At 38.6% G+C, this 17,981-nt stretch overlaps 1 protein-coding gene across 7 annotated transcripts in view; it reads left to right on the top strand.

The window, feature by feature from the left end:
- The window catches only part of PTPRA (protein tyrosine phosphatase, receptor type A), a 114,882-nt gene that overhangs the window by 79,014 nt on the left and 17,887 nt on the right, over positions 1 to 17,981 (top strand). For 6 of the 7 annotated variants that reach the window (XM_025039686.1, XM_025039685.1, XM_025039684.1 and 3 more), the window contains 5 exons: positions 711 to 784; positions 994 to 1,130; positions 12,823 to 12,913; positions 13,840 to 13,916; positions 16,603 to 16,639. In XM_025039686.1, coding sequence (XP_024895454.1) covers positions 711 to 784; positions 994 to 1,130; positions 12,823 to 12,913; positions 13,840 to 13,916; positions 16,603 to 16,639 — 416 coding nt within the window. Of the gene's footprint in view, positions 1 to 710; positions 785 to 993; positions 1,131 to 8,428; positions 8,523 to 12,822; positions 12,914 to 13,839; positions 13,917 to 16,602; positions 16,640 to 17,981 lie in introns of all 7 variants that reach the window. The other variant, XM_025039688.1, reaches the window with a different exon arrangement.

The following is a 17,981-nucleotide window of genomic DNA, read 5'->3' as shown; positions in this document are numbered from 1 at the left end:
ACTGTTGTAATTGGATTTAATTCTGCCCTTATTTTTGGCTTAAGCTGCTCTGTCTGTGCTCCATCTGTTTTTCTGCAGGGATAAAGAGAGGGGAACTTTGTGTACCCCTGTAATTTGTCATGTGTCTCCACCATTCTTCAAGAGACTGTGGCCAGACTGGTGCCCACCCAGTCTGAAGCTCTGGACTTCTCCGTGTTGGACTGGGTTTCCCAGATTGTACCAGGATTTTTGTTGCTATGGATATTCTTAACCTCCCCCCCGACCCCTCAACACAGACACACACACACACACACACACACACACACAGACACACACACACACACACTCTCTCTCTCTCTCTCTCTCTCTCTCTCTCTCTCTCTCTGTGTGTGTGTGTGTGTGTGTGTGTATATATATTTTACCCACTTATCTCTTCTCCAGCTGGTAGAGCTGTGATCTCTGGTGAGTCATGGAACCAGAGCTGCACAGAGCCACACAAGTTAGAATATACTGTTGGTGATAACTGGGTTGGAGTCAGTATACTGAGGTTGAGCAGGAGTACCATGCAATGGAGCTGCCTGCCTCACCATGTGTAAGACCAGTCTCTAAAAGAGCCTGTTTATTCGGTAAAGGAGATTTAGAGAGACCAAATTGATAAGTGGAAGAACAAAGTTGATTGGTCTCTTCTGCTTCTGTGCTTAGTTTTTTCACTTTGAACATTTTCTCATTAGGTTTAAGAAATACAAGCAAGCTGGGAGCCATTCCAATTCTTTCCGCTTATCCAATGGCCGCACTGAGGACGTGGGTAAGGCACCCATTAATAGCATGAGGAACCTTCATGGAGAAGAAAATTAGGAAATTAGTGGTTTCCCTACCCTAAAAGGAAAAAAAAAAGACTTGAAAACAGCCTTAGTTCTTGGAGGCTGGGTCCATGAGATAGAATCCCTAATTTAGTCTCCAGAGGAGGGCTGGTCCCCAGGCCACCTGACCAACCTTCCCCCTTGTGCACTGCAGAACCTCAGAGCGTGCCACTTCTGGCCAGATCCCCAAGCACCAACAGGAAGTATCCGCCCCTGCCTGTGGACAAGCTGGAAGAGGAGATTAACCGGAGAATGGCTGATGACAATAAGCTCTTCAGAGAGGAATTCAACGTGAGTTCTTTGCTAAGACTGGTGTGTCAGCAGGGAGGAAGGCAGACCTAATGTCTTGGGGGTAGAAAACAGGTTTCTGATGGGTTAAGAGGTGAGGAAATTTTTACCAAGTTTATCTGATTCCTATCCTTATGTGATTATGGGTAGGAAATGAAGAAAGATTTGCCTCACCTCCCTCATCTACCCATCCACCTATCCATTCATCATCGCATCTGTTACTTTGTTTAATAAATACTTATTAAGTATCTAATATGTGCTAGGTGCCAGCGATTTGCTGGGGAGCAAAAACAGATCCAGTCCCTACACTCAAAGAACTCGCTAACTAGTGGAGAAACCCCCATAAACAAGAACAAAAGTAACTAAGTTTAAAAGAGCAATTTAGTACAGGAAGGACTACTGCTTAGTGGTAGGAGCCTATATTAACAGGTGGCATTTTAGAGTCTGGCACAGGGATCCCAAAGTGTATTAAGTAGACAGTTGGAGTAGTCCAGCATGGAAAATGAGGACCATGGCAAACTGCAAAGCAAAGGCCTCATTTTGGGACTTTAGATTTATATTTTTTATAACTCGCTCAAGGAAGCAGACATGTTTGTGAATTTTTCAATTCATGATTTTAGCCCTCCAGTTCTGATCCTAGGTCAGAACTTCCTTGAGGAAATGTTTTCATTGAAACCTAATCATAGGTGAGGACATTGGAGAAAGGGGGATGGGGAAGATTTCAGGCACTGGAAATAGCAGGAGCAAACTGTTAGGAGTAAAAGTGGATGAGGGAAGGGCACATTCAGAAAATAAAGAAGGGCTATGTGTGGCCAAAGGGTAGAGACTCAAGAGAGTAGTAAGCGATGAAACTGTGGAAGATTAGGCCAGACTGTAGATCTCGTATATTGTCATGAGAGGTTGAACCATAGATCAACCAGATTGTATTTTGAAAAAATGACTGGCTGCTATACAGAGAATGGCCCACAGGGAGGCCAGAATAAATACAGGGAATACAGATAAGGGCTGCAACAACTGTTGGTACCAGAGGGGCTGATAGATTGACTTAAGGTGGTCATAATTAGAGAGGAATGGATTTGAGGACACACAGGAACAGTTCCAGAGGTGGGAGATTTATTAACATGAACATTGTAAAACACTCAGTCTCCAAACCTTTCCACTTAGCCATGTGTCAACTTTGTCTCTTAGGCTGGCTCCCCTCTTGATGCCAAAATGGCTGCCCCAGTTCTAGGCACCACCTGGAGGTTTAAAAAGGTCCAGTGGAAAAAGGATGACTCTTTATTTCTGGAGACTTTCTTTGTTACATGCTCTTTTTTAAGCAGGGGAGAAATGGGCTTACTGCAACTGGCTGAGACCAGTTCATATTACTCCTATATCACAGGAGTAGGTGGACAGCCCCACAGAATGGAAGCTCTACTAGCAAGGAGGAAAGGAAAAACAGTTATTGTGTGAGTGGATCACCACCATATCTGCTCCACCAATGAAGAGTTTAGAGGAGCAGAGAGTGATGGGGTCAGATTTGTACTCTGAGAAAATCACTGGCTACAATGTAGAGAATAGATGGGTGGGAGGCAAGAATTAATGGAATAACTTGAATCCTTTTTTTCTGGCTGTTAGAAAAATAGCACTATTTAATGTTCATTATTGATTGAGAACATTTACCTCATCCCACAAGTTATCACCCCAGTTTCAGCACCATAGCTAGGTCTCCCATAGGCACTACTGTTTTACAGTCTGTAGTGCCAACTGCTTCCAGCTAATGGGGAATGAGCAGAAGAATCATAATGAAAAATCTTAGGATTTGGGGACAAGACCAAGATTTTGTCAGCAAGATTATGTTCCTAGCTTAGCGTTGGGCTCTGGTAGGTTCTACTAACACAAATTTCTGTGTGGCCAAAATCAGCTGGAGAGCCTTTTCTTTTAATATCACTCAATAAATGAGTTAGAATAGGACACCAGCATGTGGTGTATGCTGTCTCCAAAATCAAAAACGGCCCAGCAAATATTGCTCCTCCTTCTTAGCAGAGGGGATGGGGGGACTAAGGAACAGCAACTTGTGCTTTATGTTAGAGGGGAAATGTCACAGTCCTTTGACTTTCAGAAAACTTGACTGAGGTGGCAGGCCGCTATATTTTTATTTTTATGCCTAGCATGTACATCTCTAAGATACATAACATCCTGCTCTTCAGGTCCTGTCAGCTTGATGTCATAAGCATAGTTGTCAGGATAATGTCCTTTGAAACAGTGAGACAAAATCCCAGTGAATTAGATCACAGCAGAGAGAGGTCAAAATGACTTATCACTGAGGCTATTCCTGCCATGAGAAAGGAAATTGCTTCATGTAGTCTTTGCGCACCATAAAAGAAAAAAAAAATGCACCTGCCTCATTGATAGAAGTATTCCAGGTACCAGGGGTTAAATTAATTTATAGGAAGGATAGTATCTGGAAAAGCAACTGCAAATCTACAGCTGCACGTGTTTCATATATTATAATCCACTGACATTCTTAAAAGCTGTCAGTCTTTTGGGCTAGTCTGTTAGTAGCTTGCCTGGGGGTAATAGGAAGCATTAGAATAGCTAATAACTAGTAGTTGAACACTCACTTTATGCCGTCACCAAACTTAGACATTTAAATAGATTATCTCATTGTTATTCTGCAGCTTAAGTTTTCTATAGCATTTAGGATCTCTGTGACTCACCTAGGGACTTAGCCCTTGATAAAGAGAGATTACTGCTCCAGCAACTTGCATTTGCTCTTGCTACTGTAACAGTCCTTATCCATAGGATTCTTTTGGGACCAATGCAGGTATTCAACCACTGGCTGTAAATAGCTATTCAACCATACACTGTGAAAAAAGGTTCCTAACATGAGGCCAGTTCAGGCCAAAGCTCCTTCCATCACCTGGCCTGTAAAGGCTGCATTCTAACTGGCATAAAATAGTGGCTTTCTGAGTTCCCAGGAATTAGTTAGCTCAAGACCAGAACCCAGTAGACTCCAAAAGGTGTATTTCCATTTACACAGTGGAGTTACCATGGTAAATAGCTGCAGATTCTTAGGGGAAGATGAGGAGAAATGTTCATGGCATATGAGTGTTGATGTGCTGTGGCAGGATTTTTCCTTACATGTGCCCATCATTGAAAGGTTCCGGGTCTGTGAACTGATTTAGGCCTGGAAGTTGGGTGAGAAGGGGCCCTTTCTCTAGCATGGTGGTCTAGTCAGGCCCTCTCAACTGACCTGGGCTGGCTGCTTTCCATTTCTGTTATTGGGAGCTTCACAGTGAGTAATCTACAACGAGAGATGTCTGTGTCCTGGTGACTGTGGCCTCTGAGGTTCCTTCCATCTCAGTAAGGTCAGGAATCCCATTTTGAAGTCAGTCCCTTCCACCAGCATCTCACTCTGGTAAAGACAGTAAAGCACTTCTGAAAGATTCCAGTGCTTTCCTCACCAGTGTGTACACCCTCTAGCAAGGCACATGTTGTAGATCCCATCAGGGGCATGGTAAGGGTATCAGTAGAAAGATTGAGCCTGTTGGATCCTATGTAATACTGATCTCCTCTACTTTGTGCCAAGGACTTCTTGGCTTTTCATCATTACCTAGCTGAACTCAGCATTCAGTCCAGATTTCCACTGGCCAACCTAACCCACCATTAGAACTGTGGCCAGTTTCCTGAGCTGCTGCACTAACTGCAAAAGTTAGGTTAACCGTACCATAACTACAGATTTGGCCTTATCTAAAAATTATGCTCTCCCATCCTTTTTCAGTGATTTTTGATTATCCAACTCAGTGAACTCCTTCAGTTTATTCTATTAGCTCTTTGCTTTTCTACCTTGTTTATATATTTTACCCTCCAGATAGTGTTACACGTGCATTCTGATTATCCTTGAGCAATGAGAGCTGGATAGTGGAGTAATTTTCACATGAAAGCAAGATGCATAGAGAACATAACAGATTTTTAAAATTGGCTTTCTCTAACTCCTCTGTTTCTTTTCAGCATCATTTCAGTTGTCTCACCTAAGGCCCTATCTTTCACATGAGCAACCCAGGAAAGATGTGATTTCTGTTGGCATTAACTAACATTCAGCAACCAGCAAAATTCTGAGAAGTTAATTCTGAGATTTGGTTCAGCACAATACATAGCACAGTCATAGAAAGGCTGTGAGCCCTTGCCCTGTTTTTGGAGATGAACATTTGATGTTGGAGCTGGGCTTTTTCTTGTTTTGTTATTTAGTATTATCAGAAGTAATCATACTTCTTGGTTTCAACATTTCTCTTCTTTTCAGTGGGACTCCCCTACCCCTATACCACTAGCTAAAACACATTTCAGGTGATTACAGCAATAACTGAAGCAACTATTGTACCATTTGAACTATGAGTAGCTCGCTCTTTCCTATCCTGAAAATTGATTAGCAGTTCCTTTCTGTACACAGTTCCTTTCTGTACACAGTAATCAAGTTGACGTCATCCACATTTCCTCCATCAGTCTCTCAACTACAACCCACTTTCTGATACTAATGCTAAGTCAGGTAAAGTCTTTTATTTAAAAACAAGGAAGTCAACTTAATTAAGCACAGAAAACCGTTAATTGGGGAGAGACACTGAGGAAACAGGCAGAATCAAAAGATGAGGTAGACTCCCAACCTTTGGGCAGAGCATGCCCTGTTCTGGTGGCTCTGAGGCCCTCTTGGGAAGCCTCTGTTTTTTTCAGGGTTTCAAAATCCTGGAAAAGAGAAATCTGGTTGGCACTGTACGGGTCAGGTGTGACTGTGTTAGCATCAGTCAGCCTTGGCAAAAAAGAAGACAAATAACACATGGGGCAAACACACCAATTTGTGTCTACTATCATAGAATAATACTTTTATAATCATGGAGTGAGGAGGGTCTTTCTAAGCAAAACACAAGATTCAGAAGCCAGAATGGAGTGGATTGAAAGATAATAAATAAAATGTTAAATGTCTCTATGAAAAATGGCCAACTGGGAGAAGCTATTTGCTACAAGTAGAGAGAATTTTCCATAAAACATAAAGAGTTTCTACAAAGCTGCGAGGAAAAAGTAAACATTGCTGTAGCAAAATTGGCAATTTACAGAAAAAAAACAAATACTCTAAATATGAAAAAAAGGCTCAACTATATCTAGTAATCAGGGAAATTCAGATTAAAAGTAACCATTATTTCGGGCCTATTAGATATGGAAATTTTAAAATATTGATATCAAGTATGAGCAAAGGTATGAGGATACAGATACTGTTGTACACAGGTAGGAGGAGTTTAAATTGACATAGCATCAAAAGGATGATTTGACAGTATCAACCAAATTTTAAATGCATGTGCTATCTGACCTGACTTCTGGGACTCTGACAGAAAACCAAATATGTATTTGTGCAAGGATGTTCATTACAGCATTATTTATAATAGCAAAGAAAATAAAATGAAGAGTAGATATCTGTTTCTTAGTAAAATGGCTAAATGATTTCTTAAATCTATTATGAAATTCTATACTATCATTAAAATAAAAATGACATAAATCTCCAAGTCATACTGTTATAGGAGAAAACATTGCAGAGGACTATACATGGTATAAGCCCCCCTTTTGAAAAAGAAAGAACTATGTATATCTGTGTGTGAGTGTGTTAATGCATTTTTTAAAGTATGGACCTATTTTGGGGTGGCAGGGATAGAATATAGGAGAGACATGATAGAGAATTTTCTCTTCTGAATTATTTGGCTTTCTTTTACAATAAGCATATTCTTTTTGTAACATTTTTTTAAAGCAGAGAGATTTTTTTTTAATATGGTAAATAAGCTATTGGAGCTTAGCTTTATAATGAATATATAGCATATAGAATAAAGAGTTGATGTCCCCAGCTTAAACTGTGCCAGAAATCTTGTGTTCAGGTCTCTGTGAAAAGGAATAACACTAAATGAGAAGTTCTGGAGAAAAAATGGACCGTGGAGGTGAACAGCTGAAGGGACAGTAGACAAAGGACAAGACAACTGTCTTCAGATATTTGAAAAGCTCTAAGGAAAGTGTGTAGCATCTTTATGAAACTTCACCATAGTTGAACTTTACATGCAATGGCTTTCATCCTTGAATTATAAGTTGGAACTTTTTATTGACCAGCATTTGTCTTAGAAGGAAGCATTGAATTTCTTTAAAAGAAATATTTTGAAAAGCCACTTACTGAGGTCCCTAAAGCATGTTCAAGGTTTAAAAAAAAGAAAAAAGATTTAGTTAGCTCCTGAGAGGAAGAGGCTGGGAGTGGGGAGTGGTAGGGAGAGAGAAGGGAGAGACTGAGATGGGGTCCATGAGACGTTTAGAATCTGTGCATTGCGAGATGTGACACTCCCTTGCTCAGGACACTACATCTTTAGTAGAGACAGCTTAATTCTTAGATTTCCAGATGAAGAAGTATGTGTGTATAATCTGGTGACAGGACTGTGCGGTGTCTGAGTGAGGCAGAGGCAAAAAAGCGTCTACATTGATGAGTTGTCTCTAAACAAATTAATCAGAGCCAAAGCGCTATAAGAATTAGCAGGCACTGCATCAAGAGCTTTGGAATTAAACAGTGCAGGGAATTCGAGGTTCAAGGTTTCCAAGGGGGAGAGAAGGCACCAGCTGACATTTGGGTTTTACACTAGTCAGTACAAGGGAAATAACAAAAGCAATGGTGTATCTGGGCATTAGGTCCTTCTAAACAGAGCTGTTCCAAGATGAGATGAACTGCTTTGGAAGGTAGTAGATTCCTCATCACAGCAATATATTCAGGCACTGGTGACTATTAGGTAAGAGAATTTAAAAGAGGATTTAAAAGTTAATAAATGAGATTCAGTACTGTGCTGGAGATCTTAGCATAGTGAGGCAAGAAAAGAAATGAAAGGAATTAAGGATTGGAAAGGAAGAGACAAAATATTTTTCACAGAGGAGAATATTGTCCTCAGAAATACAAAGTTTCACCAAATAAATTATTAGAATTAGTTATTTTAGCAAGGTTGATAGATACATAAAGAGCATTAAAAATTAATTCATTTCTAGGCATAAGCCACATTAGACTCTAAGAATAATTTTTTAAAGGTGGCCATTTACAATAGCATCCAAAATGTAAAGTGCCTAGGAATAAATTTAACAAAATATTTACAAAACTCTTGGAGGAAATTATAAAAATGTTTGAAGATATTAAAGAAAAAAGCCTAAATTAGTGAAGAGATGAGATCAATGGATTAAAAGGCTCAATATTGTAAAGATGTCAATTCTCCCCAAACTGATATGTAGATTCAATGCAATTCCAATAAAAATCCCAACAGGTTTTTTGTGGAACTTGACAAGCTGATTCTAAAATTTATATGGAGGAGAAAAGATTCAAGAATAGCCAAGACATTCCTGAAGAAGAAGAACAAGGTGAGGAGACCTGCCTTACCAGATATAAAGAGTTATTATAAAATTTAGTAATTAAGACAGTTTTGTATTGGCAGTGGGATAGATGGATTGACCATTGGAATAAAATAGAGAACCCAAAAGCAGATTTATATATAAATGGAAGCCCGTTTATGAAAGAAATGCTGTTGTAGTTTTGGTGGGGGAAAGGATGGTCTTTACAATAAATATGCTGGGACAAATGGGTAACCCTCTGAGAATAAATTAAATTCAGTCCTTGTCTCATAACAGACAAAAATCAATCTCAGTTGGTGTTCATACTGAAATTTAAAGGATAAAATGATGAAACGTAGGGACAATAATATAGGAAAATATACTTACAATCTCATAGTAGAAAAGGATTGTTAAGACTTAAAATGTTGATAAATGGAAAGATTAATCAACTACATTAAAATGCAAAACTTCCTGTTCATAAATAGATACTATAAAGAAAATGAAAGGACAGGCTACAAACTTGGTAAAAAAATATTTGTGACACTTATAACTGATGAGATATAAATATCTAGAATATATGAAGAACTCGTACAAATTAATAATGGGGAAAATGCTTGACTAGGTACTTCACAGAAGAGGAAACCCTGTTGACCAGTAAACTGGAAAGATGGTGAACCTCATTAATAATCAGAGAAATGTAAATTAAACCTACATTTGATACATTTAAAATTTGACACTAGCAAATGTTGATGAAGATACAGAACAACAAGAACACTTTACATTGCTGATGGGAGTGTAAATTGGTACAACTACTTTGAAAAACAATTTGGCCTTATCTGGTAAAGTTACAAATACTCATACCTAAAATTCTTGCACATGTATATGAGGAAACACATACCAAAGTAGAATTGTGAACTGTAAACAACCCAAATATTCATCAGTAGTAGAATGGATAAATAAATGTTGGTATGGCTCAAAATGGAACACTACAGAATAATTAAAGTGAATGAACTTTGGCCATGTGGAACAACTTGGATGAATCTTCAGAACATAATTTTGGGCCAAAAAAACCCCAAATTACCACTTGATTATAATTCCATTTTTATAAGAAAATAGCCTGAATAAAAATATATTGTTTCAGTATACAGGATGTATGGGGTACAAATAACTTAAAGCAAGATGATGATAAACACAAAATTCCAGGTTTACTAATGAGAGAAGAAGAAAGAGTATATGATGAGGGTAGGGCCCAAAGAGAACTTCTAAATTAAATTGTGTGGATATACTTTTTTAATAAATATAAAAATTGAGAAGAAAAAAAAATGGCATAGATGATAGAGATTCTGTTCATCCCTCTGGCGATCAAATCGAAGTTGTGATGGAAACAAGGAGCAGCAGCAAGGAAAAATTGCCTGAGATCTAGAAGAACAAGCTATACAACTAGGGAGAAGTCCAAGAAAACACCCTGAAATGGCAGAAGAAAACAATTTAAACACTTAAAAATAAATAATATTTTTGCTGGAAAAAAATTGAAAAACAATTTTTTAAAAAACTAACATTTTTAGTAAATGACTTAGTACATAGCCTTGCTCCCAGTAAAGGCTTAAGCAAGGGATGAAATGGTCTTTGATGCCACCTAGTGTTTTAGAGAATTTAACATCTTACAGCCTGGTTTGACTACTTCCTAGCTCTGCAGGCCAGGTTTTTCAGAGCAGAAACTAAAAGGAGTAAGATTTCCCTTGTTTTCATCCCTGACATAGGCTCTTCGGTCTGACTCATTATGACCCTTTGTATCTAGCACCATAAGGCAGGCCCTTCTCTTTGGACAAACAATGGCTCCTTTTTCTTCATAACTTTTCTTTTAAGAGCCTTAGCCTGGCTGGAGACCTAGGTTTTTTTTTCATTATGACTGGGGAACTAAGGATGCTGATAAGACTATAAGATGTGGTCGTTGTTATTACTGACTCTGAGGACTGTTTTCAAGCGTCTTGCTGTCACTCCCTCTGTTCTACATCATTTTAAACATGGAATGTGGAGAGAAAGTAATGCCTCTGGATTGTTGCAAGGACTTTAAAAACTTATATCTCATCCTACTCTGTATCAGGGTGGAAACCTGTGGAAATCTAGCTTATCTGGGTGAAGAGAAGGCAAACTATGGAGGAATTGGGGAATTTCAATCTTAAGTGGAATCTCTATTCCATGTGCAAGAGCCCAGCCCAGGATGCTCTTTTTTTCCCTTTGTGTATTTGGCAGCATAGAGTCTAAGGAAATTGCCTCTTAGTAAAATAACATGCAGAACCCTCCAGGGTTTTAACCGTGAAAGGAAAATCTCTTGAGTAAGTAAAGGCAGGTGGACTATGAGACCCTGACTCCCTTTTTCTTAGAATTTTTTTACTTTAATCTCTCCTACCACTGTCTTACTGGTTCCCAGGAAATATGTCTGCTCCTTTCTTTTAAAGCTCTTACTGCCATCTGACAAAATTGGTTCCTTTTAGACTAGCATTTCCTTTATTTAATCATATATTTTGATTATCAAAGCTAAAACCCTAGAAGTCATCTTTTATTCCTGTCTTTCTTTCTTCAGTCTACCTTTCCTTCATTCCATCTCTAAATCTAGTAACTCTAACTCTAAAATATTTCTCAAATGCATCTATTTCCTTATACCATCATCTTTCCATTCTTGCCTTCCAGTCCATTTTCCACTTAACAGCCAGAGTGATTCTTTATCATGCACATTGGATTGTAGTTATAACAACTTGAATGGTTTACTTGTGCATTTAAAATAAAATTAAAGCTCCCTCTTTAAGGACCTATGTGGACATGTGTGAATTAACTTTGCCAAACTCATCTCCTCCCACCTCCTCTTGCCACCCCCACCAACCACACTTTCTACATAACATGCTCACTAACCTTTCAGCTCTTCACACAAGCCAACCCTACTCCTGCCTCTGGGTCATCACAGTCATTCTTCTCTGCCTGGAATAACTGTTCTCCATACTCATCCTTCCTCATAGAGACCTATCCTTCAGTCTAAATTTAGGTATGCTTTCTCTAATAGCATTTTGTTCTTTCATTGCATTTATCAGGTGTATAATTTCATTTTTTTTTTTTTTTTTGATGTCTTTCACCCACAAGTTTGTATTCTTTAAAGCAAGAACTGTGTAAATGATTGATTCACCATTATTTGCTCGGTATCTAGCCCAGCACCTAATAGGTACACAATATATATTTGTCGAATGAATGAATGAATGAAAAATAATACATGAACCGTAATTTACTTAACTCTTCCCCTACTGCTGAATACTAAGGTTGTTTTCAATTTGGAGTCATTCTAAATAATGATGAAGTAAATAATTTGAACATAGAGGTTTTTACCCCTTTAGGCTAGATTCTCAGAAGTGGATTTGCTAGGTCAGAGGGTATGAATATTTTTAAGACTCATAAAACGTATTTCCAAATCACTTATCAGAAAGATTGCCTAGATTGGAATTTTAAACTGTTCCTCTTTTGCTTTCTTAGTTTTGAATATATGGAACATATAAGAAGAAAGCAGTTCAGATAATAAGGTTTAGCTTCCCACTCCTATAAAATTATTAAATGCTTATTCTCTGGCAGGTATTAGTGTCCCGGTCTTACAGATGAGGAAACTTGATCCTAGAACGTTTAACAGATTTACTCAAGTTCACACAATTCACACTATCTCATGTCAAATCATTTATGCTTACTCACATACCTACTTAATATACATTTGCTCCAAAACTGCTGCAGTCAATGTCACCTCACCCAAATCCTCTGCTTCCTAACTGCTAAATCCATATAAATGTCTGCCCTCTCACCCACCTGCCTATCCTTGCTTCTTTGCCACATAATGCTAGAAGCTGGGCTCCCATATCCCTTGTCAGGGCCCTAGAGAGGACCTAACTCAGCTAACCATTCAGAACCCTCCTGTGTGGTTCAGAACCCTGAGATGCATCTCATCTTTACGTGGTGGTTAGCATAGGGATGAATGGCTCATCCCTTCACTTGTGTCCCCACTCTTGTTTAGAAGGGTGACCCAGCATTGTAACAGGCTCCTAACCATATAGTAATCATATAAAGAGCATGCTGAGCTTATAGTAATAGGAAGGATATTCTGCCCCCTGGGGATTCTTGGTGATAAAATCTAGGAAGCTTGCAAGCTGTTTAGAGAAGAGGTGTACTCTCTATTAGACTTTAAATATTCACCTGGACCCATCTCTCCCCCAACCCCATGTCAGGGTTTGGTGTAATAGTTTGCGTGTTAGATGTTTATCCCTGTTAATAATTCCTCTAATTGCTCTTAACCTTTCAGGCTCTTCCTGCTTGTCCTATCCAGGCCACCTGTGAAGCTGCCTCCAAAGAGGAAAATAAGGAAAAAAATCGATATGTAAACATCTTGCCTTGTGAGTATTTGTAGGGTTTCTTGGGATGTAATCTGAAACTGCATTTCTGGCCAGTTTTTCTGAGGCTGGAAAGAATCTTGCAATGATTATAGGAGGGTTGATAATAAGAGTAGGGTCAAGCCTTTGGTCAAGCTGAAATTGCCTTTATGTCTCCCAGGGCGACCCTAGGTGTTCACTAAGTCAGCTGGGGTTCTTGACCAGGTTTTACTGTGGCAGGCTTAAAGTTCTAGGAGATTAAGGAAGCAATTTTACTAGGACTGGATAGAAAGTGGATTGTTATGATTTTTTTGTAGTGCTCATTGCAAAGAAATTCCAATACAGAGTTCTCTTTATAACCCCTTCCCAGACTTAGCCATTACTAATCAGTTGGTCTATAACTTAATGAACATTTTTCTAGGCCAGTGATCTCCAGAATGTGATATGAGCAAAATATTTGAACTTTGCTTTATTTTTATAATTGCATTTATATATATAATTCATTCCTTAAAAATATATGTATATTTTTGGATGCATAACTTGTTAGAGACCGCTATACTAGGCATTTACAGATACTTATGGTCTTATTTGTGTATGAATGTATATGTAGGATATTTTTTAAAAATATGATTAGTATACTATATACAGTACTCTGACTTTTTTTCTTTTAACAATATATGTTGGCAGTTCGTCTGTTGAGAAACAGAAATATTCTCTTTTTATCAGCTGCTTACTATTCCATATTATGGGTATACGTTAATTTATTCAACTAGTCTTCTAATGATGGTTGAGATGTGTCCAATTTTTGCTTTTGTAAGTAGTGCTGCAATGACATTCATACATGTGTTTCTCTATACACATAGGTACAGCTATTTCATCTGGCTTGGTTGCATTAAGACAAATAAATAGAATTGAATTCAACTGAAGTATTAATTATTGTTTTTTTCTAGATGACCACTCTAGAGTCCATCTGACACCAGTTGAAGGAGTTCCAGATTCGGATTACATCAATGCTTCATTCATCAATGTAAGAAACTCAAGCTTTTCTCATTATTGCCTTGAGCAGTTATTGGCTGCCATCTACTGGCTCCTTCCCAGCTACACATCAGGAGGAATACTTGTCATTTCAAGGTTTCCCTGAGGAGTCTAATTTTTTTAAGTGATTGAAAAAAATTTTTTTAAGATCAAGCAGATAGTTTAAAATGTATTCTTATGTTTACCCCGTCATCATTTCCAGATGTTTCCCATGTAGTAATCTGAATCTAAACGTGACTTTTTTTTAAGAGTCAGTGAATCTTTTATTGAGCTTATTCATAAAACTAAGAGCAAAAGTAGGCCTTGCCATCTGTACTAGCAAAAATAATGGGGAGTGAGGCAAGAGTATCTGATACCAGCTAAGTCTGGTTCATGCCTACCATGAACCAAGGCCTGAGGGAAGAAGTGAAACTGAGAGGAGGTTTTTAGGGGTGATTTAGAGCATGTTTATAGAGATGGTATGAGAGATTTGAGTATGTTTTATAGGGTGTGGGAATGGAGTTAGTAGAGAAAGAGTTTGAAGAGATGGGTGGGGAGCACGCAAGAGCACATGCACACGCACACTGGCAAAAACAAGCCTAACTACTGAAGCAGGATGCATGAGGGGAAGAATACTGATGGAATTTGTACACCCATGTTCAGACCAGCATTAATTATAGTAGTCAAAAGGTGGATGCTACCCAGGTGTCCACTAACAAATGAGTGGCTAAGCAAAATATGGTATAAACATACAATGGAATAATTTAGCCTTAAAAAGGAAGGAAATTCTGACATACACTGCAACATGGATGAATCTTGAAGACATTGTGCTAAGTAAAATAACCCCCAGCTTCTGCCAAGCACACTGAGCAAGAGGTACTCACGAATGAGATAGAAGAAGACCAGCGTCTCAGAGGGCATGGAGGAAGCATTTGGTGGTCAGCAGGGTTAAGTACAGATGGGAGATACACTGGGATGGACTTGGAGTATAGGGGCAGACCATGTCCTTTGCCAAAGCAAATTGAGGCCATTTGTCGTAGAATGCCAGTTACACTTACCAAACCCTTGTTTCCCTAGCTTTATTGAGATATAGTTTATATAACAAAAATACATCCATTGAAAGTGTAGAATTCAGTGATTTTTTTTTATTGAGTTTACCAAGTTATGCTGCCATCACCCTAATTGTTTTAGAACATTTTAAACAACTTTATCAAGATGTAATTCATATACCATAATTTTCACCCATTTAAAGTTTATAGTTCAATGGTTTTTAGAATATTCACAGATATGTCCAACTATCACCAGTCAATTTTTTAACTGTAGTTACCACCTAAAGTCAGTTGAGATTTGACTTTCAAAATCCAAAGACGTCTCAGTAACCAGGGAGCCACATGTCATCAATATAACACAAGGAAAATCAGTATTTTGCTTCATTCTAGTTATACTTACTGGTTAAGCAGTGTCGCCATATCACTATATAGGCATGCTTTCATGGAGGACATATGGCACACTCTTGGTAAAGAGAGGGCAGGAAGTACTTTGTGGCTGGCCCTCAAGCTATTTCATGGCCCACATTCTCCAGTGAGAATTTAGCAGTGACTTCTCATGGAGTATGGATATGACGTGGCTTAACATACTCTAAGAGCTTCTCAGTTTTAATTACAGGTTTAGTACTAAAGCAGAATGCAGCATCCTGAATTAAAGCTTTCTCAGTTTCCATCTTCTAATGATTAAAAACATTTGCAGAAACTTAAATTCTTCTTCTTAGTAAAAATTTTAACAAGCTTTCTATTGCTGACTCTTAATATACTCATCTCCAGGCCTAAAGCTTTCTCCTGTGCTGAGAGGCAACCTTGCCCTGCCCTTGTTTGAACTGGAATAGAAATTGGCCCCTCCTTTATTCTGCCACTGCCTTGCAGACTTGTATTTCACATTATCACCTCGGTGTGACCTGTTGTTCCATCTTTGAAGCTGCCTCTCTCATTGCCCCTCTTACTGCTGTCAGAGCTGGCAGAGGGTGATTTTACTCCTAAACCAAATGATTTTTCACTTACCTAGGACTTCTCTTATATACACTACATTTAAACAATGAGGTCGAGAAGATAAATGACTAAATAAAGACTGAAAAAGGAAGTTACTTCCAGCTTTTCAGAGGCTCTTTATCTATTAAGTGGCATACCCAGGCTCCTTTGCTTCTTCTCCCAATTGTCTGTAGTAGAACCCTATTGTCAGACATGGGGAGCTGATCCACCATACCCACAGGCTATTCCCAGAAAGTTTTGCACCTAGGTAAAGCATCATCAAGAAGATAACCCTTTTGCCTTCCTAGTGTGGTCCCAGCTTCATCCCTGGAACCACCACATTGTTTCTGCCTGGGAGAGTTCTTACCCATTAACACTAAGCCCCAGATTGTCAGCCCCTGTGAAAGTATTAGAAACAGGCTTTAGCCTAATATTTGGTATTTAGATATTCTTCATTAATAATTCACTTTGAGAAGACTACCGAGATCATGTAATCTTTGTAGTCTTTGATTCCTGCTATCCGAAGCTAATCTCTTAGAAATTTCTAGAATGGAAATCTTTGTTAATTTCCTGGACCTTTTCACAAAGAAGGCTTTGTTAACTAGTTGGGTGTCTGGAGAAATTCATTCCAATCCATTTTTGACTTTTACTTTCTTTTTCTCTTCACCTTCTTCCCAGGGCTACCAAGAAAAGAATAAATTCATTGCTGCACAAGGTAAAGTAATGATATTTTTCTACTCTTGGTCCTGACTATGAGTTCATAGTGGGTTTAGGTTATTTCTTCCAAATGATAAGTAGATTAATCATAATACAATAGCCTTTCTGTAATTATTACTATCTGAAATAAATGTAATCTGCCTTGCAAGTATATAACTAAGAGCCTTCATCTTGATGACTTAGTATCCAGGGGCCCCTTAAAAGAAGTTCTTTTGTAAATGTCCAAAAAAAAACTGAAGAAGGCTACATGCACACACACCAAAAAAACAAACAAACAAACAAAAACACCATGGTTTAATGAGACCCTCTATCTTGGAGACCTTTGGGAACATTGGGTTCTAGCCAGGTTGCTGTGAGTTAGAATCTGGAATCAGTCTCCAGAGAGACTGTGAGGCTCTCTCACAGGGTCCAGGCTGGCTTATCTTCTCCCCCAGTTCATGGGCCTGAGCTCCACTACTATTCACAGATAAGTGGTCTAGGAATCCTCACAACAGGGACCCAGTGCCATGGTCCTGCACACATTTCTACACCCTGCTGTTCTAACAAGTGCCATCACTCTTGGAAGCCTAGCAAAATATTTTGATGTTTGTAGTATATGATCCATCTGAGGCCATTTTTGACCTCCATCACTCAATAAATAATTATTGACCATCTATTATGTGCCAGACATTGGCCTAAATGATGAGGATATGTAGGGGAATAAAGCAGGATATGGTCTCTGCTTTTTTTGGAGCCTTTAGTTGGTAGAGGACAATTTACAGCAAAATTAACAGAAATTTTGGTAAATGTCTGTGCTCTTCTGTATAGTAACCAATAGCCACATGCAGCTATTTTAAATTAAAATTTTAATTAAAGTTAAATAAAACTTAAAATTCAGTTTCTCATTTGTACTAGTCACATTTTAAGGCTCAATAGCTACACATGGCTAGAGGCTACCATAGTAAGGCAGGTATAAAACATTTCCATCATTACAGAAAGTTCTGTTAGGCAATACTATGTAGACATAAAATAGAGATGGGATGTAAAATAGAGATTGACATAAAGTAAGTTGGGAAAAGCCTCAGATCCTCCCTACCCTTGCAATCTCCCACTGGGGCTGGCTATTGCCTAGCCAGGTTCCACTTTCCCGCTTCTGTAGCCATCTGTCAATTCAGATACATCCTCTGAGGCCCAGTTCAGCTACCACCTACTCGTGATGATTTTGGCACCAGAAACCATGTATAATCTCTTCCTCTTGTTATTTGTCATGGGGCTCTGTTGATGCTAAAATATTTAATATAGTAAGTTTGCCCGTAGCTTTCTGGTGGACCTTTTCTCAGATTCCTAAACCCTTGAACCGC

The sequence above is a fragment of the Pteropus alecto genome, unplaced genomic scaffold (genome assembly GCF_000325575.1).
Source record: "Pteropus alecto unplaced genomic scaffold, ASM32557v1 scaffold45, whole genome shotgun sequence".
Lineage (NCBI taxonomy): Eukaryota > Metazoa > Chordata > Mammalia > Chiroptera > Pteropodidae > Pteropus > Pteropus alecto.
The sequence above is the reverse complement of the archived record's forward strand: the minus strand, read 5'-3'. Positions and strand labels throughout refer to the sequence as shown.